This window comes from Fulmarus glacialis, unplaced genomic scaffold (assembly GCF_000690835.1).
Source record: "Fulmarus glacialis isolate BGI_N327 unplaced genomic scaffold, ASM69083v1 scaffold34225, whole genome shotgun sequence".
In the NCBI taxonomy this organism is placed as follows: domain Eukaryota; kingdom Metazoa; phylum Chordata; class Aves; order Procellariiformes; family Procellariidae; genus Fulmarus; species Fulmarus glacialis.
The window spans coordinates 19,315-44,744 of record NW_009215557.1 but is presented as its reverse complement, the minus strand read 5'-3'; the positions used below and the strand labels follow the sequence as shown (position 1 = coordinate 44,744).

The 25,430-nt window shown below is 37.3% G+C and overlaps 1 protein-coding gene across 1 annotated transcript; it reads right to left on the bottom strand.

Moving 5' to 3' along the window:
- Positions 1-272: 272 nt before the first annotated feature.
- LOC104077677 (WD repeat-containing protein 72-like) lies at positions 273-539 on the bottom strand. Its single transcript, XM_009578986.1, has one exon. The coding sequence runs from the start codon at positions 537-539 to the stop codon at positions 273-275; it is 267 nt and encodes an 88-aa protein (XP_009577281.1).
- Positions 540-25,430: the final 24,891 nt, after the last annotated feature.

Below are 25,430 nucleotides of genomic sequence, written 5' to 3'. Positions count from 1 at the left end.
TATATACAGTCCTTCTAATTTTTCATAATCTCACACTACCTTCAAAGGGTCAGGCATTGTACATATATTAAGTAAGCAGTGTAGTCCAAAACTAATTATAATGAACTAGTAGTGTCAGCTTTCTTTTTGGTCATAAAGCCTGTATCCTTTCTAAGACCTGAATTCTTGATGAAAGAGGAAAGGATAACAGCTCCACACTGTGACCCCTGGAGGTGACCATTAATTTGACATTGCAGCTGCTAAAAAGGAAACAGCATTACAATGTGCTTTTTTTACAGACCCAAAAGCTGTGTCAGATTTATCACTTGATACTTGGTGACTGTCTTTAAATGCCTCTCACCTGGACTCTCAGACTCTTCCAAGACACATCTGTCAGGCGTATCCTCCACATCTTGGACGTTTGCCGAGTTTGAGCTCTTGCCATGCTTCAGCGCACTGACTGGAGCAATAAAGAATAAAAACAGGGGGAGGGAGAAATGTAATGTATTCAGAAACAAACACTTCCTGATTTTCTGCAGAGCTTTCAATGCCGAGGACATAATTTGTAAACACAAATAATAGATTGAAATAAAACAGAAACTCAAAGTACTTATATGCAACCATAGCACAGTTGAAAAATCTATAGACAAGAATTCATTCAGAGAGAAGTTTGAGGCGTCGGCTTAAATGTGATCCCTTTGAAGTAAAAAAAGAGTTTTTTCTTATAGAATCCTAAAATAATAACATAATTTAGAAGCCATAAAAAGCGCCTCTCTGTTTCACCATAGAAGCCAGTAAACAATACAAAAGATCAATTAGGTGGTTTTGTAATTACTGGAGTCATTCAACAGGGAGAGAAATGGTGTTTGTTTTAAAATGAAAATATGCTGTATGTAACAAGCTAGAATGTGTAATAAAATTAGTGATAATTCCAAAGTGCAGTAAAAAACAGACTGAGTTGCAGTTTAGAGATGATCAAATTTGATTTCTTCTTTTACTTAATTGGTAAAAACATTTTCATTTCAGAGCAGGAAAATATCTTCATGGGAACAATTATTTGTCTGTATATGACTTTTTAATTCACTTGGCTTTTGAACAAATCCCACATAAGTTTTCCTGAACAGAAGAGAGGTATTTCCCTTGTCAATGTCCATTTCCCTCTCTTCTGCTCCATATCTCCATATGGAGCCACAAATATAGCTTGAAGATAAAGTACAATTATTAAACAATATATTATAGAATAGCACAGTAAAGACTAGATCTCAATTTTTCAGTCCCATTAAAACTCTTAGCTGATCCCATTTCTTAGGAAAATAGTGGTGACTATGTCTAGAAAAACTATGTCTAGTTTTCTAATGTCTAGAAAACTAAGCAAGGTTCCAAACTTCCATGTGGATCGGGATACCAATGGCTATACACAATCTCTGTAGTTTTGTCCTGTTTACAAAACAAGAAATTTGTTCCCTTATAACTTTTGATGGATTTTTCTTTTCTTTTACCAAATGAATATTTGCTGAAGGATTACTTAATTTAAACACCTATTTAAATTTTCCAAAATTATGAGTGAATCAACAAGGCCTCAGGGCATTACTCAGACAGGAAGAGCTCAAAAGACACGTATTCCACTTCAGTGCTCTGCGCTTGCCATCGGTTTGCAGCTATTGATCCCAGGTCGCCAAAAGGTTCCATCGTTCTCGACTCCTGCATCTACACAGAGTCCGTTTGAAGCAATCAGGGCTTCAATACAACCGTGGAATTAGATCCTTGAAAATGTAATATTAAAACATAAATAATAAAATCTATGATAGTGACAACGTGCATTTCACCTGAAAAAAAAAAGCCAGTAAATTTTGCTTAAAAAATCTGCCGCAACTGGATGGCAACTAACCAGTATATAAAACCCTGTCCCAGCAGAGCAGGAACACTGGTTAAATTTCTAAGCTTACAAAAAGCCAGTGGACTTGTATCAACGGTCAATTTATCCACATGAAGAGGAGTTTTAGTTCTTGTCTGTGCCATGGAAGTGTTGACATGATAATCTGCATGAGATGAGTTGACACTGAAGAACAACTCAAAATAAATAACAAATGTTCCTGTTCACACATGAAAACGCTATGATAAGTGCAGGAAAAAATGTCCTCAGAGATATCTATGCTTTTCTCTGATTTCTACACCATTTAAATAATTTTCAGATACACTAATTGAAGGCCAGGATTCCCACTTCAAAAAAGAAAAATTGGAAAATACAAGTCTGCATATTATATTTTCAAAAAAACTGTTTTGTGCCAAATTTATTAGAACATCCTTTCTAAAACAGTTCTTTCCATTAAGCAGTCAGCTCCACTGTGCTGAGTGATAGTTTGAGTCATTACAGTTGCATGAATTTAAAAGTCAGAACTACTCTGAAGCAGAGCAATAGGAAAAATTCCAACAGAGTATAGTTTGATATAAGGGAGAAAACAAAAGGTGTGGCTATGCCTCTGCAGAGAAAGAGAAAAATCACAAGAGCTGTCCTCTCCAAAAGACAACTTTTGGTCTCCAGTGACCAAAAATTTAGAAGCAGCCTTTCAAAACGAATGGTGTATTTTCAAGAACTCTCATAGTGAACCAAGGAGGGGAGATGCATTCACAGCACCAAGCATCAGTCCCAGTCAGGAGACGGCAGGTACTTCCCTTGCTGGAAGTCTGTGCTGTAATTGCTCTTGAATGGGACTAGGACAAACCTGTTCAAGTGCTCTCCCTCTGTTCCAGATCAAGTCACATAATTTAAACTAACCTGCTTGATTTTACAACAAAGCAGAGCTGAGCAGTGTTTTTAGGGAAGGTACCAGATTCAGCTGAGAACTGAGTTAACTCAGAATAATAATGAATAAAAGACAGCTAGAAGCAGGTCCATACACAGATGAGATACATCAGAAGGAAGGTGTGAAGTAAAAAAGAAAGAAACCAAGGCAGGCCGGCAGGATCCTTGGACAAAGCAGGAGGATCTCCAGTTGATATGCTTGAGTAGATATTTCAGAGATTCGAGGAGATTTGGGAGAGGATGGAGTCACTGAACGCCAAGAAAGACAAAAATGAGAAAAAAGGGATCACAGGCAGAGCTGATATGGTTGACAAATGACAAAAAACAATGATGAAACACTTGCACTAACAGTTGGTGGCAAGCAGTCATTAGGAACAGTTGAAAGGGAGTGGAAAGCACGGATGGAAAGGGTTTTCACAGGGACAGAGAAGCAGACCTCTAGACCACTTATGTAAAAAGAGCTGTCGTTTTTAAAGAGTGAAAGGAGAGAAGTGCATATTTCAGAAAATCAGGAGACAGGCTGGGACAGGCTGGGATCGGGTCACTGGTGCGAGTGAGGGATGTGTATCTTAGCTTTGTCACTTCCTCAGAAGTACACGTACCTCCCTAGACAAAACTCAGGCAAATAAACTTCACAATACCCTAGTTTATGAAGTTACATAATGAGCGTACACAGTGAGCAAGAAAGGGACCTAGGCAGAGACCTTCAGATCTTTCTTTTTTAAAACATCTCAACATGTTATATGCTCAGTTTGAAGAGGAAGGTTCCTTAAAATATCATAAAAGAACAAAGGGAATTGAAAAGTTAAAAATAAGGAAAGAACAGTCTGGCCCAAATAAAGAGTGAAAGTAAAAAATGGCATTATGTAATCATGAAAAAAATATATAAAAAATACCTTAACACTGACACCCACTTTACTGTATTTTCCCTCATGGGAATAGGATTTTACGTTCAAATGTCAATAGGGGAAATATTGTTCTGAATTGCTTATACCTAGGATGCTGATGGAATTTTAGTTATTTAAACATAAACAGTGTGATCTTTATTCATTCTGAGGATACTCTCTCCTACTTTGGGTTTAAATGGACCTTAAAATTACTTTTGCTTCCATTTGAAAGCTAATTTCTGTAGCCAAAGTGATGTAAATGTCTGGAGTATAAATGAGCCCCAAATCTACAAGACAGAGAAAAAGTTAAGAAACAACAATTTCTGCTATAACAACTCCAATGATATTTTCTTTCTATTCAGTGCAATGTAATTTCAATTATTACACGGACAGTAGAAATTACCTTTGTTAGCATGGAAATAAGGTAAAAGGACAGATTTCATTGAGGCAAATGACCTTGAACTTAGCATATAGAAATGACATAAATCTTCATTGTACAGGATCAATCTTGAGAACTGTGGTAATTTTTTCTGATACATCTTAATAAGCTCTGAAAAGTTGTTTACTGAACTTGATACCCATTCTCTTACATTATTGAAACAGAAAAAGGCATTAAAAAAATAGGTATGGAATTTAGAGTAGCAAAAGAATGTCATAAGACCATAGTATTCAATGAAACATTTACGTAAATAGTTTCAAAATATTTCAGATTCCACAAAATAAAACCAAATTACTTCCAAAAAGAGATCACACACTGATCTGTGATCAGTCTATGAAAGAACAGTCTTTGTGTGAACGAACTATTAAATGATGAGCTGTTCTTTGTGAATATACACTAATCACTAATTACAGCAACAACTCATCGCTATCATTTATTTCTGCATGTTCTGTTTAAACTCTGAAAAGCCTTGTTCCACTCTGGAAATATCACATACTGAAGTCTAAATAACCTGCTCTGCATACCAATTTTCAGAGGGCAGAGACATTGGAGAAAGAAGTTTGCATAACACAGGTGAATAAACCAGTTAGCGTTTTCTGGTAAGATGCCTTTGTTATTGATAAGGTGGATTAGTAACTTAAGAGCAGCCTGTCTGTAGAGAAAACAATAATTTATTTGTCATTCAAAACAAGTGGATAGGGCAAGAAAAATTATTTTTCAATCAAAGATATTAGGCAAGATAGGCTACAGGTGACAAATATATTTAAGGTCCAACACAGAACACAAAGCAACCTGAATCTAAACAAAACTGCATGAAAAAAGTTGTAAAGGAAAATAAAATGCTGGTTTTTTTTTAATTTTGTAAATCGATAAAACAATTGTGCTGCAATGCCACGGGATCTACAATGTATGGGATCTACAGGCACTTACTGTATTATACCTAAGAAGCTCGATGAAGAGCTGGGCAATAAATGCTTTGAACACTATTTTAAAAAGCACATTTCATAGATATCATAAAAAGCATAAGAACAGCTGTACTTGCTGAGACCAAGTATCATCAGCGTAAGAGATCGACAACCATACAGTAATACTTTACCAGAAATTTCTCCTAAACTCCAATTTGAAACCGGGGGAATTCCAAAAATCCACTGTTTTACCTCACAGGTAGGCATCTCCTTTTGTTTGTTTGGGCATGTCCCTATTAGCTTAATGTGAAACTCATTCTTGTATGAGAAAAGACATGTGTACGAGCCCTGCACACTCTCTCCATGAGGCTTGTGATTGAACAGTCCTTTGTTTTACCCTCTTTCAACCATGTCTTTTCCAGGTTGAGGATTACTATCCGACTTAGCTTTTTCCACGTATTTTGATGCCAACCTAAAAGGATATGATTATTTCACTAATATTATAAGAAATGCAGAAAACATTCATGAAATGGCAAGTGAAATATTAGCAGCACTCACCACAATCATCTAGAAGAAAAAGCAGATAACGAGGTTACACCAGCCGGTACGGAGCACCCACCCTGCCATTACGGTGCGAGCCCTCTCTGCTGAGCAGGGTGCCAGCCGGCGGGGAGTCAGACAGGCTGGGGATGTGCCCCTGATGGCACCAGTGCCGAGTACAGCACAAGGATTACTTCACAGGTGTTACAGGTGATGCTCCCGTTTACAGAGCCTGGTATGGTGTTTGCCTTTGTTGCCACAGCATGAACACTGTTGACTCATGCTCAGCTTGTGATCCAGATTCTTTTCCGAGAAACTGTTACCTTGCTATTTCTTCCCCACCCTGTCTCTTTGCAGAAGATTAATCCTACCTCACTCTAGATCCTTGCTTTCGTCCTTATTGAATTGAACCCTATTTTTTTTCCGGACCATTTCTCAGGCCATATAAACCACTAATTCATCTCACTGACAGAAGACATCAGTTGCTGGTCATTTCATAATTTTTAGTGTCACTTAAAAAAACCTGCACTGATGTATGTAGTTGTCATTTAATTGAGAATGGCTGGTTGTTATCTTCTGACGATTAAATATCACACTGGCCCAGTTTTCATTACATTTTAATTTTAAAAAGAGAGATTAAGCAATTAACCTGGAGAAACACATTATTATTCTAAAGTGAATGCTGCAGCTTATGGAAGTTGGAACTGTCCTTGAAATAACCCAGTATGGAACAAGTCAAACTGGAAGCTACAGTAATTTAAACCCATTACACTGAATGCAGAAGTAGGACCCAATATTACATTGCAGAAATACTGACCCATGCACCTGGGGAAGCCTGAGCTTGCTCTTGCGCTCTGTGAAGTCACATGCAAACGAAGCTCATTCCACTCACTAAGTGGAGAACAACATTTTTCCTTCTCTAAGTGTGAAATTTCTTTTAGGGTTTTTTTTATATTTTAAATTTAAAAACTCCTAAAACTCCATGTTCCTCCCTCCCCATATCTATGAGGACAGCATTACTCCAGACAGGAAAACAGAAATTTTCAGTGATTCTTTTCCCAATATACCTTGAAGTTTTATTCACCCAGAGGGACTTCCCTACTTCTCTCAACTAAAATATAATGGCATGTAACAAATTATGCTCTCAAAGGACATCCCATTTTTGTGTCATTAGTGCAATGAAACATTCACTCAATTTTAAAGCAGTTGTCTTGATCTTAGTTGTGATTTATACCAGAATCTGTCCATCTATTCTGTGTAGTATATATAATAAAACACCTAACTAGTTAAATTTGTCTCGGTGGGTTCTGCTGCAAGAAATAAAATACTTTCCCATAAAATCCCACACAACGTTTACTGCACAGCTCTGAAGCATATGCTTCTGTAAAACTTAAGAGGATTTAAAAACGGAAAATGTAACCCCAAACTGTCTTTAATTAATTCTTCTATCATTATACACTGCTTTTTCTTCTCGATGTCCTCTCTGGCTAGAAAGCTCAAATTTCTTTTTTCCAATTTCCCTAAATGTGTGGTAGTGTGTATTTTAACCAAACATGGTGTAAGACAGAATTGTTTGATCACATTTGATCAACAATATTTACCTCTCTCTCATTATTTTTTTTCAACCAGTAACTGGGAGGCAATAGAAAAACAATTTTTACAGGAATTAGTAAAGGCGGCCAAATTTCAGTTCTGGTAGTTACTAGATAATTGGTTTCTTTTTTTAATTAAAGTATATAGCATCTCCTCACCTGTCCAATTTTCTAAAAATAAATAGCAAAATTCCCCCTGGTTTCTGCACATCAGATCAATGGTGTGGGAGAGTACATATTGCAGATATGACTGCCTATCAGTGTATCAGTAGCTTCTAGAAAAACAACAAACAAAGAAAGAAATACTTCGTATTTTTAAAATTGCATTGTTGACAGTATTGACATTATTTTCATGGCAGTAGATTGATTTGGTATGCAAGGCTAAAATCATTAATCAAGGAATTTTCAGAGGATTCTGATTCAGTCCATTTCTACAGAGCTGTAGATTGCTTCAATTTGCTTTTAAAATCAAAATGAAACAAAAGTGTGCAGCACGGTTATGACACTGACAGATCCCTGCGCATAATGTGAATGTTATAGCTTGCATACTCTTCCCTTCCCTCGATCAAAGCTGTCCAAATAGCTTAATCCATGGGAAAAAATACACACAGAGCCTCTTTATTAACCTCTTCTGGCCAGATTATTGTTATTATTTTGCATTATGGCCTTGAAGATGTATTACTGATAGGGAGGTACAGCCAACTGTGGCACAGCACGACTCTGCTGAATGGCTGCAGTACGAAAGTGGAAGTACTTATTTCCAAGACATTTCTGTGATGCTCCCTACTGTTAAAATGTTATCTGACTTTAAAAGATTTTCAGTTCAATTGTAAGCAATAAGTAAACTGAGGCAGTTCAGTACTGTATACTGAAGAGTTTCAGTAACGGTGAAACAGGCATTATGCCAAGAAACAAACGTTGTACGGGACTGCTTCCTGGTGGCTGAGACCTCTGATTGGCAAAAGACAGTGGACTCTTCAGTCAGCACGCTAGTTACCCATGGATGTGGCTCAAGGCTGACACACAGATTGACTGGTTCACACTAATTTACTTCACACAGATTCCATTTATCTCCTAGAAGATCCCCTGGCAGCAGCTTATAATGGCATATCCTAGGATGCCTGCCTGCATGAGTTTTTAAAGCGGCAGAGCTTGATGAATCTAAGTCCAGAAAACAGTTCACAGATTGAGGACTAGGTGCAATCAAAAAACATCAAGTAGCACAGCTGGGACTTGCTAGCTTGCTTGACTGGTTTGAGCAGCTGAGCATTAACTACGCTTGCTTTCCTGCTGGCAGCCCTGTGTCACTAGGACAAATCGGAGCACTACCCGACAGAAGAAAGGACAAGAGAGGAAAGGAAAAGGAAAAGAAGGAAAAGGAAAAGAAAAAAAAGGAAAAAAGAGGATAGGAGAGGAGAGGAAAAAGGCAAGGCTGAGAAGATTATTGCATGGATACTATTAACAGATACAGGAAAACTCATTAGAACATTTAACCGTTATGAAACTCCAGGATTATTAAACTAAATAATGCTCTGGTTAGCAAGTTTTGAAATTTTCTTTTGGTCATGCTAACAGTTCCTAGGAAAAAGACCTGAAAAAATCTAAAACTGTTGCCATTTCTTTCCTATTGAAAATAAAACCATATTCAATCGAGTAATACATGTACAATGACAAATAGTTACCAATATACTGGGTTTTACGTTATAATAAGGTGAGGTACAGGTCAATGCAATTCCTTGCCTCCACAGAGAACAACAGACTTCAATAGGTGCAAGCTTATAAATTGTATTTTTAAAAGACTGAAAATACAGGCTTACACTATAGCTCTCCAAATTCAGATAGACAGAGACTATTCTTTAAAGTCCTTCTCAGAAAGGAAGCAAAAATTAATATTATTAGACAGTAACATTTGACAGCAAATGTATTGTGAGAGATCCAAAGCACATTTAGTACTTAGGAGGTTAAAGACTCAGCTGTAGTGCTAGTTGATGAAAAAGTAGGATTAAGGCTTTAGTATGAGTCTTGACATGATCATGTTGTCTGCCTGCTGTCTTAAGCTTCGAAAAACAGCTGGGATCATCTTCTTATAAGCTCCAACTCAAAGATATTTAAGCAGTTCCCAATCCAATTAAACAGAGGTAAATATAAGGAAGAGCCCTACTGAGCCCAATCATCTTATTTTTTTAATGAAAAACAGCATAATTGCAGGTTACACAACTCCTTAATCTCACTTTAAACCTAACAGACTGCTGCCTTATAGTGCACATGGCAGGCCCAGTTAACCCAAGCATTCTGTATTGGTGTGCTTAATTTTTGATCATTATCCTTTATTATGTTACTTGTAATCCTAAAAGCCTACGATCGTGTCCAGATATTTGGCAAGGATTGTACCTGGATATACAGGGATTCCTCTTCTAAGAGTAATGGATTAATTGGATAGTACTGTATGACTAGTAGATACTTTACAGTGAAACTGCTGCCCAGTTTTTAATTTGTGAAGTCCACCTCTTCTGTCCCTGTCCTTTAAACAAATCGCCCTTTTGAACATTAGCAGTGCTGATGTAGTAACCTATCTATTCTCACCACTAACATGACAGCACTATAGAAATAACACTGCCCTAAAGAGTGGGATGCTTACTAAAATCCTCTTCAAAAAAATTAATAGATTTGGAAATCCTATTTTTCAGATGAAATTGCATGTTCAATTTAGAAGTGGCTATCTCATGCACATGACCCAATCATAGTATTATTACCTAAAGGCTTAGAGCATTAGACGGCTTATTTTCCATACAGTCAAAAGATTTTTGAGATGTGCATATGTGATCATATTGTGCCAAGGTATGTATTTTTTAAATGATTACAGTTAATACCATAAAAGCGAAAGTCCACATATGTAATCCTTCTACTTTGTCCTATAAATATGCACAAGGACATTCTCCAAGGATGTAAAAGCAAAATCTCATCAGGGACTACTTCAAATACAGGCTCCTCATGTCTGTAAGAGCAAGAAGGAAATTTAAATGATCAGGAGCGAACTGTTTGCAGTAGCTGTGTTACATTATGCATGATGCTTGACTGCACAGGATTTAATTAATGATTTTCAGTTACATGGTTAAGATTTGTAGTGAACTAGTGTTTAGGGCAGCAAACTAGCATCTGACAAATTTATATCATTTTGTATTTTTTCCCAAACACCAGCTACTAGGAGTTGCTGTCCCTTTTTTGTGTAGCTGGAAATCTATAAACAATGATTCTGGGCTGTGTTACAGAAGCATAAATCTAGATTAATTTTAAGGCAGCTACTCTCCTGATGCAATTGAGAACAAAATCTGGACTTTGCTATTCTGTGAATTAATAAGCAGTATTTGTTGATATGTATAAATATCAGTAAGGCGCACTGTTGAACTGATGGATAATACATAATTATATTGTAATGAATGTTTCAGTTACCACAAAACAGACACAGGTTTGGGAAGCAGACTCTCCCCTTTAAGCACTACAAGATGTATCTCCAGAAAATGAGCGTGGCACTCCCTCAAATGAGGAGATAAGCAAGGAGCTGTGAAATACTTAATGGGTAAAAGATGACCCCTGTCTAATACTGCACCTTCACTCCATTCAACTTTATTCCTCAGGCCATCAGCAAGATGAAGTAAGTGGACAAAAGAGCCGCCCGGACCCTCCAATTTGAGATGGTTAATAAACAGGTAAGAAAGACTTCCAAGAAGATGGGCATCTAAGGAGGTGACTGACAAGTATCTCTGTGCTTCAGAGGCTGTGTGAAACCACATGTCCGAGGAACTAAAAAGCGGAGTTCCAAAAAATGCAGATGATCTGCTGCTGATAGGTGAAACATGGTACAAGACCATGTTCTTACTGGAGTTAAGCACCACGGGGGGGATGAAGAGCCAAGGAGTAACATAAGCGTGAGCTACTCCATGCTCTCTTTGGTGCATTCAAGTGCTACATGAGAGTGTGAGGCAGAAAAAATCTAGATGGAGAAGCGGCAGGATTTTTTAAAACGTCAAATTCATTGCACTTTGCTTAAATAAGGTTGGTCAAATGTAACAGGAGCGTGCTGCTCAATGAAGCCAAACTTAAAAAGTTTGCAGTCAGTTTTGGTACGGCCCACTTTCAGCATAAGACTCAAGTCTTCAGAGTTATGACGTTTTAAAAAAAAAGTTTTATTTAGGTTCTTTTTCACTTGTTTTTTTAAGTGTTAGCCTTTTTGGGTGTTGAGCCTTTATTCCTCAGGAAGATGTCATTTTCTCTGAGTTTCTTTTGCTTTTAGTAAAAGTTAATACTTTCATATTATCACTTTGCTATAAGAACTGGGACTTTCAAAAAAGAAACACACAAGGTACCATAAGATTTGCCATAAAATTATGAAGGTTGGTAAAACAATATTACATTCACTGGCTGTATTATTGTGGTAGCCAAATCACTGGTTAGAATTTGATTTTTCATTGATGTCTGATCATTAGTTTCTTGTTAAATCTGAAAGCAGAGATGGCTATTGGTTTTTGCAATATACCTAGTCAAAGGTATATCTGCAATATCTTTAAGTATCCTGAAATCTACCTGTTCCAGGGTGTTGTTTATTTGTGCACATCTATATTCCAGTTCACACATAGAAAAGGTAGGCATACACTGACTATTTGGAAATGATCCAGTCCTCAACAACAAATCCCATATGGAAGAGTCCTTCCTGTCTCCTGCGGGTACTTCAAATTGTATTGCTGATATTCTTCTCTTTTACTGGTTGACTTCTTTCTGTTCCTATATGCTTTCAACTACTAGCTTGTCTGCACAATCAGAGGTGAATCTAGGGACAGTCGTATATACCCCTCTGCATATGGAAGGATAAAAACAAATTTAGTGTTTCAGGAAACAAAACTGCCACTTCAGGAGATCACTAAAGGTTGCACTCCAACTTGTAAGATGAGTGAAGTGGAAATGCCAAAAGGGCTCCTGCACAAAAAAGGTACAAATGTGCAGCAGGACCTTGACTGCAGTTTCAAAAGTGCAGTGCAATGACTGTACCATAATTAACAGAGAACAGCATTCTTGTAAAATAAATCACAGAACGCTCACTCCCTGCTCAGGGCGCTGAGTTCACCTCTGTGTTAACTAGGTGCACTTTTATAAAAAGCAAGCTGCTCTTGATTCACCACAACCTGAGTTTGGCCAAGGTGGCTGAGATGAAGCAAGCAGTGTAGAAATTCTAATGGATATGTAAAAAAGATTAGAACAGATACTGTAGAAGTAAGGCGACTTTCCATAACTACGTTCAAAAGAGCAGAAGACTAGTTCACTTTCACCAGAATATAACCGGCACTCTGGAATCTGCCTAATCTTTTCCAAAATAAGCCAAATAAACTCTCAGCTCCAAAATTAAGCCTCAGGCTTCTTAGTCCAATGATTTGAGACTACACAGCTGTAGCACAGCAGTATAGCTGATTTCAATGATTAATTAAATGCAGAAAGCCCACTGAAGATCATAGGTACCCCAGTCTTTGCACATCCTTTATCACGGCCAAATGACAAATGCAGGTGAGCTTCTAGCTATAAACTGCTCCCATAGCCCAATGCTTTTTCCAGAGGGGCCAGACCTCTGCCAAGAAAGCTCCACTTTACATTTTTACATTGCTACAAAATTGCAAAAATTCTTGTGGCAGTATGTGAAAGAGTATCTCCAGTGCATGTGGCCTATTAGACTTCAAGGGCACGCAAACAGATACGCTGTTTATGTAACGCATTTAGTACCTAGGTTTATTAATTCACTTGGAGACACTCTTTGTTCCTAGCAAAAACTGAAAGGCTAAAGATCAGATTAAAATAATTCTATCAATGTGAAGAGTTAAATTCAGATTTACAAAATTGACATCACAGCAGTATTACCATATTGTATTATTATAAAACACATTATCTGTATCTATCTGACACTTTTATAGTTGCATTCACAGCTGCCACTTCAGGCTCCATTCCAAGGGAATCACTCAGTCATTCAGAGATAAAGAAAAGTGAAAATGTGGTTTAGAAGAACCAACCACTTGCTTTGTTTTAGTTCATGAAGACAGCTATTGAGTGCAAATGAATAGTCAGGGCTTACTTTCCTTGTTGTCTTATTTTTTATTCTTACAATGCTACCCGCTAAAAACCAGATTTTTTTTTTTTATTAGTTTCTTTGGGACTGCACACTCTTTTGGATGTATATTCATTTTCTTTCCTTTACTTTTCACTTCTTAAGAAGTTTCACTTAACGCTTAATGTAAAGACAATAGAGGGATTGTCCTTTCTCTTTGTTCATTTAGTTCTAGCACTTAACTCTACTTAACGATAGGAATAATGATGGATACATGTAAAGATGTCAGTCACTGAGCAGCTAAATATTTGTTAAAAGAGGAAGATAAAATTTTTTCACTAATCTACTTAGTACTCTTTTCTATACATTTTTCTTCTCATTTAATCTCTGCAATATTATTGTACAATTGCTTTTGATTTCTAACTAACAGTCTTGGTTTCTTTCATTTACAGCGATGGCATGCCATCCTCCACATTTCTCCAAACTAAATTTTAGAACCTTTGAAACATTTTTATGATACTATGAAACTTATCCCTGATCTCTTCTGTACACACACCTCCTGCAAAGTATCTTTCATGGACATGTAACACTTGTAATATGCCAAAGAAAGAATGACAAATGCCTTTTTTCACCTTGCAAAGTATACTGGGATATGTGCTAGGGTGTTTTGCAAGTGTTAAGATAGAAGGCGTTTCTCAAACCGTCACATACGGTGAATATTTATTGTACCAAGATTTTAATAGAGTTTGCGCAATAATAAAGGCTGGAGTAGGACCTGGGGTTAGCTCACATGAAACAATACATGGAGATGTCTCTAAAACAGTCAGAAAGAATACTGAGAAATCTCAACACCACTCGTCTATACTAGAAATAGATTACTTGTTTGGGAGCATGATTTGTAGTTAAAAGCAAACAAAAATTATGTATAAAATTACAGAATATCTGCAAGATACAGATATTACTTATGAACAAGAGAAACTCTGTACTTCAAACTCTGCACAGGGCTAAGTACTATCCTATAATGTTAGCCTGCATTTCATTAATATCCAATAGCTTTTTTAAATTTTCAGTTAAAAAAAAGAAACAGCCACAGAAAACCTTAATGTGCCATCAAGACAGCTATAAAGAGCACAAGACTGTTCTTAAAGCTAAGGAATTTGTTAAAAGGACTACTACACCATGTTATAACTCTCCCCACAACAGCTGGACTCCCAGCTTCCCATACTTAGAAGAAAACACCTCATTCCAACAAAATGTTATGTACACCTTGACATGTTACCAGTACACAATTATTTTTCTCTGCTACTGGAAATACCAAAAGAGAATAGGTGATAACCTTACTGAATACTGATTTATGACAGAGCTGCACTTACAAAGACAATTGACTACAGGTATTTGAAACACTAAAAATAAACTATTCACAACAATTTGAGCATCCATCTCTATGAATACAGATGTTCAGGTTTTTTGCATAATTTTAATTCAGTACCTGCTTGTTTAAAGTACTTCTCTTAGTTTATGTATATATGGTTAGCAATATTTCAGATATGTATACATTCTGTTACTTAAAGAATATGCATTTTACAGCAATATTTAACAAACCATAAATTTACTGCAGTATTACTAGAGGAAATTCATTTCTATGAAAGCTGTATATTCACAATATATTGAAGTATATATTGCATTTATACTTCACTGTGCTTATAAACGTTAATATAGGTTATTTGTTTATTACTATGTCAAGGTTATTCATCATATGCAGTGTCAGAAAGCACAAGCTGACATCTCATATTGTCTGCTTCAAGGGCAAGACCAATGTGACCTTTGGCTCCTTCTTTTAAAAAGGATGAAATCATTCCAGAGGAATAATGCTGGACTGCACAGCTCCCTTTAAGAATCAATCTGCCATTTATGGTTTCCAATTTTCCATACTGTAGTATGGCTTGTTAAGATCTGATGGCTAATTTTGTCTTCAAAGTTTGGTGTTCTAAAATTCCCAAAGTATTTTTCTTACTGTAATGTCATTTATGCTTCCTATTTATTCACCATAGAACGAAAATTTCAAATCATCAGTTCTTCGTTAATTTTGCCAGGGTCCTTCTTGATTATGTTTGGGACTGAAATCATGCTGGTCAGTGATTTCCTAGATCTAGATTGCATCTGTAATCAGAAAATATTTTTAAAATATTTTGGACCGTCAGTGTTTTTTCTTTCCATCTATTCTATCTACAGGAAAACTGTCTTTGTATTTATTGGCTTTTCCTGCTTTACAGTTCTTCTAAGTTCTCCTATATTCAACTGATACACATGTGCAGCTGAAGGGGGAGATATAGTTACTACTGAAAAGATATTGAATATGTATATTGAATACATAAATAGTGAAAAGAAATCTATTCAAAAGAATGGGAGTGGTAAAAATGAGAGGTCATCTGTCAACTATGGAGCTCTGCCTTTAGCTGCCTCAGTACCACAACAGCAGAAAGCAGATGCACAATTTGAAGCATGAATTAGATGTGAAGCTACATGTGTTATTTCACAAGGATGGCAAGGTATACACATGGTCTTGAAGCATACATGCATTTGTACAGGCAACTCTTCGAACTTCATCAACCTCCAAGTGAGTACATTTTTTGAGAGAGAGGGATGAGATTCACATGAATTGGTAATTATATTATCTGCGCATGATACTGATTTCACTATAAAATTCAGCCAAGGAGAATGCAGCATTCTTTGACCTAGCTGATAAAAGGTCAGAAAGCAATTTTGAATAATAAATGAGACCTGCTGACCTCATGACCCAAGTCTGGCAGGGTCAGCAGCAGCCCTCTCACCAGATGCTGATGGCAGATATACAGACGCAGACAGCTCAACTAATGAGCTTCCTGGATAAGGGTTTTAGATCCAGTGGCATTTAAGTGCTATGCAGTATATAAAATAAACTTACAAATAATCTGTGCCATAAAAAATTAAAGTGATATTTACAGTGAGGTGTAATATGACATACTTTGTAATCCTACAGCAATTATTTTACTTCTCCTAGATGGCCTTTAACTACAAAATATTTCCTTTAAGGTCTTTTCTCTTCACATTTATATGGTTCCCATTCAGTGGATGGACTTTGAAGAGATATACTTTGATAGTGCTTTTGTTTGGCACCTCATTTAATAAAAGTCTACAAAAATTACTTTTAAAATTATTTTAAATTTATTTTATTTAAATTCAAGCTAATGTATTCCTTTCTTGGTGAGTAAAAGACAAGCCTAGAGCATGCAAGGCCAAGAACGCTTTTCTCCTGATCACTTCATCAACAGTTCCACTCAGAAAGAGTTACAAAGTAGATGGTTCATGAAGAAGAGAGGGCAGCATACTAGAATTCATTCTCTCACCCACTGTTAGATTTCACTGTGCAAATGGCCTAGGGTCATTACTCCATTCAAGACCTTGGAAACCCTGAGTTTTGACTTCACCCTGGGTGCTGGGTCTGAGCTCCACAATCTGCCATCTCATTCCTCAGGTATGCTACAGCTGCTTGGATGAATTTGCAGAAATATACCTACATGTTTGCTTATGTTCTGCATGAATTAGCAATGTAAGGCCAAATTTCTAAATACCATTGTTGGAGGTATTTTGAGATCTGATTTGTAAGGAAAAAGATAACTGCTTGGGTTCTCCTGATGTATAAATACTTCACCGTGAATACGATTAGCTACAGGAACTACAAAAGCTATAGGAGCTTTTCCGTGTCTTTTTAAAGTCACCATAATTATTTTTATGGAGGATGTCCTTTAGACACTGAAGTCTAGAGGCTACATTAAAAACTACACAAAAGTTATTGTGGTCTATTCAATTCTGTATTACTTTGCATAAGCTAATTTTAACTTACATAGCAACTGGTGTTTAAGAACTCGAAAACTTTCAACATTTGGAGATGGAGAAAAAATGCTGCCCCATTTCATTGAAGGGGAACCTGAGGCGTTAGATATCACGAAGAAAGATTTTCTTTCAAGCTTTTTAAAGCTTCAACCTTTCAGTTTAACTGCATGTCTGCATGTTCTTGAATTATGAGAAGGGATAAAGAAGAATGAGTAGTTGATTTACTTTTGTCAAACAATTTGTAATTCTGTATACTTCTACAACATTCTTTCCTATTTATCTCCTCTTTAAACTAACCAGCTTTTAAAATTACACTTATACAGAAGCCTGTTAATTTTTCTTGCCTATCTTTAAGCTCACCTCTATTTATGCCATATCTGTTCAGAGCCAACAGAAAAGAACATGACCTCCCCAAAAGGCCCCACAATCAATGTACATAACAACTTTGTAGTATTTGCAGTGTTATTTACATTCTTCTTATACCTTCACAGTGTATCAACTCTTCTGAGTGCCACTGTACAACTTTTGACTGCAATGTTACCCCTGATATTTATAGATGGAATTTACCTCCATGTTGGTGACTGGCATATCACCAGGGAGACAGCATCTGTATCCTTCTGATCCAGGGTCTGCCAGGAGCCATTTGGATATTTTTAATCAGTGCTGATTAAAGCAAGTCAGATGACTACCCTCAAATTTATCACTGCTTCTAAAGACCTTGTAGTAGCCAATAGCTAGGGTAGGTAGGGCAAGGGATTGTCTTGACCACACGTCTTCCCTCTGCACTTGTGAGGACTTTGCAAGGGGAATTACACACTGTCTCTACATAATCTATCCCAATTTTTCACTGAGTCAAGTGTGTGCCTGCAATACAATTTTTGGACTTCAGTACTGTGTGTAGATACCAATTAAACTCATTGTTAGTGAACCCAGCTTCTAAATCTTAGTGCATTCATTTAGGGAACCCGTAAGAGTAACCAGCTCCCGCACTCCCAGCCTGCATGCAATTGACATAAAATTTGATTATAAATACATTACATGATAAAAGTTGCTCAAAAATCTGTCCTTAGCTTTGCTTCATGTATTTAAGACAGCAGTAGCCTCAACAAGGGGAATGTCTTACTGCATCCAGTGCATCAGTAAAATGTAGTTAGTCTTGCTTTGATTTCTTTCCTGCCACTAGATAATATGTGTATTTTTGTGAGTCTGCTAGATTTCCTTAAAAACATTACATTCACTCTGCTTTACAATTGACATGAGCTCTATAGTGGGCAACCAGTGTCTAATATACAGTTGTGCTCCTAATTTAACCCCTTCCCTGCTCCCCCTTCCTGAACAGTGCCTTGGTATTTCAAAGGGACATCTCTCTTCGAAAAGGAATATATCTGGGATCATTGGAAAATATCATAACAGGAAAAAAAAAAAGCAGCCAGATTATTTTATGGCTGCTTTCTTTTATAGCTATGAGAGTACAAGCCATTTTGGAAGTCAACAAAGAGTTGTTCACAATAGCTTCATACTCATTTTCCCCTGACAAGACCCTACAAGGCTGTGCACCAGCAGAAGCTTCTGCCTAGCAGAGGAAATTTTCCATTACATAAATCAGCTGGGTTTATGTTAATTTTTTACTGGTAAAACAGTGTGAAGCAGAACAGCGCAGTCTGGAATTAGATTCACAGTTTTGAGATGCAATTCTTAACCAACATCTGAAAATGCTTTAATCAGAGAGACAGAGGAGGAGCTCAAGAGATTCACCTAGGGGATCACCTATAAGCAGAAATTCTATTTGGCTTTGCTCAGCAGGAGCAAAAAATGTGTACTACAGAGTGGATCTCACTATGGGCTTGCAAGGATATACGTATGGGAAGGAGAAGTCAGAAAGGTTACTGTACCCAACTGGCACCGTAATAACAAGAAATAATTGTCTTATAGAAAATCATCCCAGACAGGTGCCACACACTAAATTTGTTAAACAAATCTCCTAGCTGTGCTCTGATGTACCCTCTGCCCCTGTGTCATTGTAGTGACAGCTAATGCATGGTGGGCTACTGGTTTCCACCACTTGTCCTGCTTTTCATGCAGTACAACAACGCCATTCCATTTTATTTTTTATTCTTCACACTTATGCAGTGACACGGACAATGAGAATTGTCCCAATATATGTATTTTTTACTACACCTACCAAAGGATCCATTTTTAGTATTACCTCTGTGCTCTAAATGAGGAATGTGTAAATTAGTACTGTCCACTAAAAATAAACATGCTTTTCAGAGCGTACAATATTTATTCTTCTTAACCTGGAATAGCGTATTCCCAAAAGCAATTAACATGCCTTATCCTCTTTCTTCTTCTTCTACTAAAACCACTACAGAGAAAAGTAGAAAACTAGTTCTTCATTTTGGTATGTTTTACCTAACTTTGGGTCAAATTGAAGTCCTAGTTGCCAGTTTTTAGCACAATTATGCTTGATAGGAGCCACATTCATATATCTCACAACAGATCTACCATCTGTGGCTTTCATTTTCTATTAAGAAGTCATTTCATGTGCCATTTTCTCCCGAAAAGATTATGTTTTACTTTGATGCTGAATGAATGCTACAGTTTTGCAAGTTTCAAACTAATGAGCTGAGAATTTTCTAAGTAGAACTTGCACGTTATCACAGTGATAAACATACTGCAACCATTTTTTTTATTTCAAAGGAACAGTTTCTCTGCACATAAGCTCCAAGGTGTCTAACACCCCAGAACATAAGGCTTTTGCTTGCATTCCATATTAGGACCTTAATTTACTACAACACATTTTACATGCTTGTTTGTCAAAAATCATCATACTTTTTCAATCATTAAACTGCACTTAATTTCAGTTTTCTCTTTTGGATTTTGTAAGACCATAAGCTATAAGTGCTAAAAATGTATGAGCTACGCAATTGCCTGTGGAGTTTGTGTCCAACTATGAAAACTCTTCTGCCTCCCCATATTTTACATATTTGTCCCCATATCCAATTTTTAACCTTTATCAACCTTGAAGTCCTTTTTATATTGTATCGGAGCGAAGCTCATTTGCAGACAGCTGCAATATAAGTTTCCTCACCCTGCCCTGCCATTGACCTACAACCTGATCTAAAAGAACCACCTTCTTTCAGAGTGAGAAGTTATTCATTTGCCATAATAGCTCTATTTTGGGCCTCCTCAGCAAAACCAGACAATTGTGCCCAAATAGCATGAGGTTTTGTGATACCATTCCTGTTTTATATATACTGAAAAAACCACAAGAATGTTTCACTTAGGACTAGCTCACAAATCAGAGGCAAGAAAATTTAGATTTAAAAATGGGCTTAATACATACTTTGCTAAAAAAGAAAAGTATTAGAAATTTATACTTGTTGTTCATACAGGTTCACTTTAATTTTATTCTTTATATTGCGGAGCTTATTCACTGAGTAAAATCTAGTTTTCTAGCAGTCCATTGTACGCAGGGCAGCCTTCAAATGTTACCATTGCCAGAGAATAAATGAAAAAAAGAGATAATCAGGGACTATGGAATAATAATTGGAAATAAATAAAGTGTTTCTGATGAAAACAATTAGTCACAAGCATTACAAGTTGAAATTCAGTTCAGTGTTGAAGAGACAGTTTAGAAGCACATGGTACATTTATCACAGCTCCACAGACAAGTTATTGAGCTGTCTGTGAAAAACAGAGCCAAACAGGAAAGCTTTCAGCAGAAAGCAGTGGTTGAGGTCCTTGATTGATAGAGTTAGATGATGCAAAGCTGTCTGATGGCCTTTCTGCAAAATAAAGTGAAGGAACTCAAGGTCTTTCATGACGATCTCTGACCACAGATGAACAGCTACTTTATTACAGCACAGATTGAGGTTGCACCTTAGTCCATATTCTGCCACTTTTGGATGCACACGGTTAACTTTACCAACAATCCACTGTGTTTAACATAAGCGTCTGCCATCTTTACAGGATTTTAAAAGGGACAGCAGATTGCAGTAGTTAAAAGCTTCACCTCCTTTCTGTTTAACTGTGGTGACTGAAAAAAATATAATCAGTTTTATCACAGGCTTCTTATTGCAATGATAGGGCTGATTGTTCAGGGAGAAGTGCTCATTTAAAAGATACAGAAAAAACCCCTTGTGCATGACAGCCAAAATCTACCTGCTGTGCTGCTTCCCTCAGAAATGAAGTTATTTACTTTTCCCAAAACGTAATCTCTGTCTTTCTAATGACTTAGGTGTGGTTCCTTTCTTCACTGACACGATGCTACTGATTTCATAGAATTTGCAAAACCTGAGGATTATTACACTGCGTTTGCTTTTAGCAGAAATTGAATGCTTATCTCCATGTTTGTGATATCTAGGAAACATTCCTTTTAAGCAAGAGAGCCAACACTGCCTGACCAATATAAAGCATTTACAGTCAACAATCCTGACGTGTGGGGCACTATTAAATTCAGGTGAGAGCAGTGACTTCTCTTTACATTAGGAATTCAGGATATTTTGTTCAGATTTTAAAAGGTATTTAGCTGCCTGTGATTCACGCTGGCTGAGGCTGTACTGCCTTTTTAGCTTGAAAGTCTCAACTTAGAGCCAAATGCTATGACCCAGTCACTTCCAGACTTCTTACATGCAGGGCATGCGTTTTCCCACTCCAGCCCACCCTCGTCACTGTTCTCACATAATAGTCATAATATGAAGCACACATAGACCACAACATTTAAGATCAATGCATGGGCTTGAGCCCCATGTTATTCTCCGATATTAACATGAGTATAGAAGGCTAATGAGATTTTCTTCACTGCTTAAACACCTAAACCCTGTTTCCAGGGATTCTGGCCCTCTCTCTCCACAAACTTCACTCTGGGTACCTCAATGCAGTTTTAGGTGCTGGTTTTAACTCCTACAGGGTACTTTCAAATGAAGATTACCAGTATGTTTTCACTGTTATCCAAGTCAGAATAGTTGGAAAGAAGAAAGAAAAGGTGTGGGGACTACAAGTGTTTATCCTGTAGACATTTTCACATTGACTGACACTGCTGATTTTAGAAAACCAATTTTTCAGAGTATATGAGTTTGATTCTGATTGTGCCCTATTTTAGTTAAAGGTCCTATTGCATACCTGGCTAACAGGGTTGCTAAAGCAACTTTCCAGCAGTTGCTCTCATTCACTCTCATCAACTCTCCCTTGAAGAAAAATGTGTTTTCAGACATTTAAAGTTATTTTTCCTTAATTATAGGTCTCGCTCTCATTGACAAGGCCAAAGTAGTGGCCTGGACTAGCTGATTGTTGTAGTTTCCTTCTAACTGAACTATTCTAGTCAGTGCATTTTATATTTGAAATGCTTTCATTCATCCTTGCATTCATTTGTATACTTCAATTTGTGTTACTGTCTTAGCTCTAGTGCTCCAGTATGAGCACAAGAGTTTAAGTGGGGACCTGGGGGTGCTGGTTGACAGCCGGCTGAACATGAGCCGGCAGTGTGCCCAGGTGGCCAAGAAGGCCAACGGCATCCTGGCCTGTATCAGGAATAGTGTGGCCAGCAGGAGGAGGGAGGTGATCGTGCCCCTGTACTCGGCCCTGGTGAGGCCGCACCTCGAATACTGTGTTCAGTTTTGGGCCCCTCACAACAAGAAGGACATTGAGGTGCTGGAGCGGGTCCAGAGAAGGGCAACGAAGCTGGTGAAGGGTCTAGAGAACAAGTCTTACGAGGAGCAGCTGAGGGAACTGGGGCTGTTTAGTCTGGAGAAGAGGAGGCTGAGGGGAGACCTCATCGCGCTCTACAGCGACCTGAAAGGAGGTTGTAGCGAGGTGGGGGTTGGTCTCTTCTCCCAAGTAACCAGTGATAGGACGAGAGGAAATGGCCTCAAGTTGCGCCAAGGGAGGTTTAGACTGGACATTAGGAAAAAATTCTTTACTGAAAGAGTGGTCAGGCCTTGGAACAGGCTGCCCAGGGAAGTGGTGGAGTCACCATCCCTGGAAGTATTTAAAAGACATGTAGATGAGGCGCTTAGGGACATGGTTTAGTGGGCATGGTGGTGTTGGGTTAACGGTTGGACTTGATGATCTTAGAGGTCTTTTCCAACCTTAATGATTCTATGATTCTATGATCCTCACATCAGAACAAGTTATGGTAAAGCCCAGTAAACTTATCTCTCCCCAGGAGGTGTCTCAGTAAGCAACCAAAGTGTCAGCGACTGCAAAAAGCAGTTCTAACACGGATAGGTTCATGTATTCAGGCAATGTCTAAAAGAATTATTCCTATTCAGCTTTCTAACAATTTTTGCTCTACAGTTAAGTGATCAACACATTTCCTCCCCACCTCTTTGACGGCCTTGGTTTTAAAGTCAGTGTTAATCACTGCTCCCCAAAGTCTCCTCCTCAGAATAGCTTTTTCTTTCCATTACCTTAGTTTAATATTTACTTTAGAGGCTGCTGCCTAAATTGTCTCTAGTTATGGAATTCAGCTTCTCAGCTATCAAAGGACTGACAAGAGGAAGCCTGCCTTGAAATTCTGACTTTGGAGTGCTTTTTAAACTATTTTTACTAGCTCTTCTCACTAACTGCACACTTCAAATATGAAAAATGTATTTATTTTGGTGTTATGCCACAGTCACCTGACTAGGTCAATATAATTGTGAAACCAGTAACTGGTCAAGTAAGGCAAAGAAGTTGAGACAAAATTTAAAAATAACAGCAGAATAGCTGCCAGAATTTCGTGTTCAAAATAAACAGTGTCTGTTACTTAAGGAAAACATTCTGTAATTCTATGAGCTATTTAATCAAAGTGCCTGCAGTAGCTATGCTTTTCAATTAGAAAATGCGTACACAAAAATATGTTCATTAATGACAGGCTATATGAGCATTTTACAGAGTTTGAATTCACAGAACTGCCTAGCTCCTTTTTCATGGTTGACATGGTATATAAATACTTTGGCCTATGCACTCAGCTTTCAACTCCGTTCTTTTACAACAAAAAAAATACCCATTTATACCATAATATACACCAGTAGCAGTTTTAAATTATAACATTTTAAACACCTCACTTGATATTATTTGGTTGGATTTATTCTGACTGATGGCATACACGCTGCAAGTCTTGCACAGTTTTTATGCAAAATGAGATTGAGAGTATCATCTAGGATTTTCCTCCTGTATCATATAAAAGATTCCTCACCAGAGTACAACCGGACAAAAAGGAAGATGCTCTCAATTGCCTGGGTTAGATACTGGTCCAACGGAGTTGAGGAAAATGAAAATAACACTGACTGCTATCAGTAGAGACAGGCATCAGGAAATGAAAAAGATTTCTGTCTTAAACTTTAAACTGATGTTGTGTGTTTCTAACCACAAAATTTTAAACAAACTTCTAAAGCATTTAAAATTATTTCAAAGTAGCATTTCTCTCTGATTAGTATTACGGACACTATGTTTTGACATCTCAAAGAGATGAGATCCATGAGAAGGATTTCATTATTACATCTTTCTGTTGCATAAGTTCAATCTTGGAATAAAAACCCTTTAAAAACAAAACACCATGTCTGGTTCATATAAATAAAGGTGTTTTAAAAACCTGTATTGACTTTTCCATGTTATTAAGCTTTTTAGATGAATCCAGTTGTTAAATGGTTGTTCTAGTAACTGGCCTGTCATCTGGAAATGTTCTTAGATTGTTTTTTTGACACAATGTCCCTGCAGAAAGTTGGGTAGTGTGACATAAAGAGCACAGGTTTGCCTATCACGCTGATTACTTGATGTAATAGTAAGCAAGCTTAAGTGAACTGTGTGTCTTCAATCTTTCCAATCACTTAGGGATGGGCACCAGAGGATACCATCCATCATCCATGGCCTGAAACATATGGTGCATCAGCAATCTTAGGCTGACCTAAATGATAGTAAAAGCTGCTACGCTGTTCACAATAAGAAATTGTTGTCCACTGAATTACAGGTTTGTGATTAGATTGCTAACATGGCCAACTTGATGTATAAGTGAAGTGTCCGGGAAAGATATTCCCTAGGATCCTTTGAAGATTAATTTATACCCTTGAAATGTGCACCAATCACAAAATGAAAAAATATGTCAAGATATTTTTCTTGTGAACAAAAAAAGCACTGCAGTGGTAACAGCTATTAATTTATTTTTGGCAGTTTTAGGCAAAAGAATTCAATAAACAAGGTTCTTAAGGGTTTTTGTTTTGTTGCGAGGCTTTTACTGTTTGACTCCTAAAAGCACTGAGCACTACAACAATATCTTTTATAAGAGGGACAGCTCCCCCTTACATTCTATTCTAAAATCTCATATATAATTGCAAAGACAGGTGGAA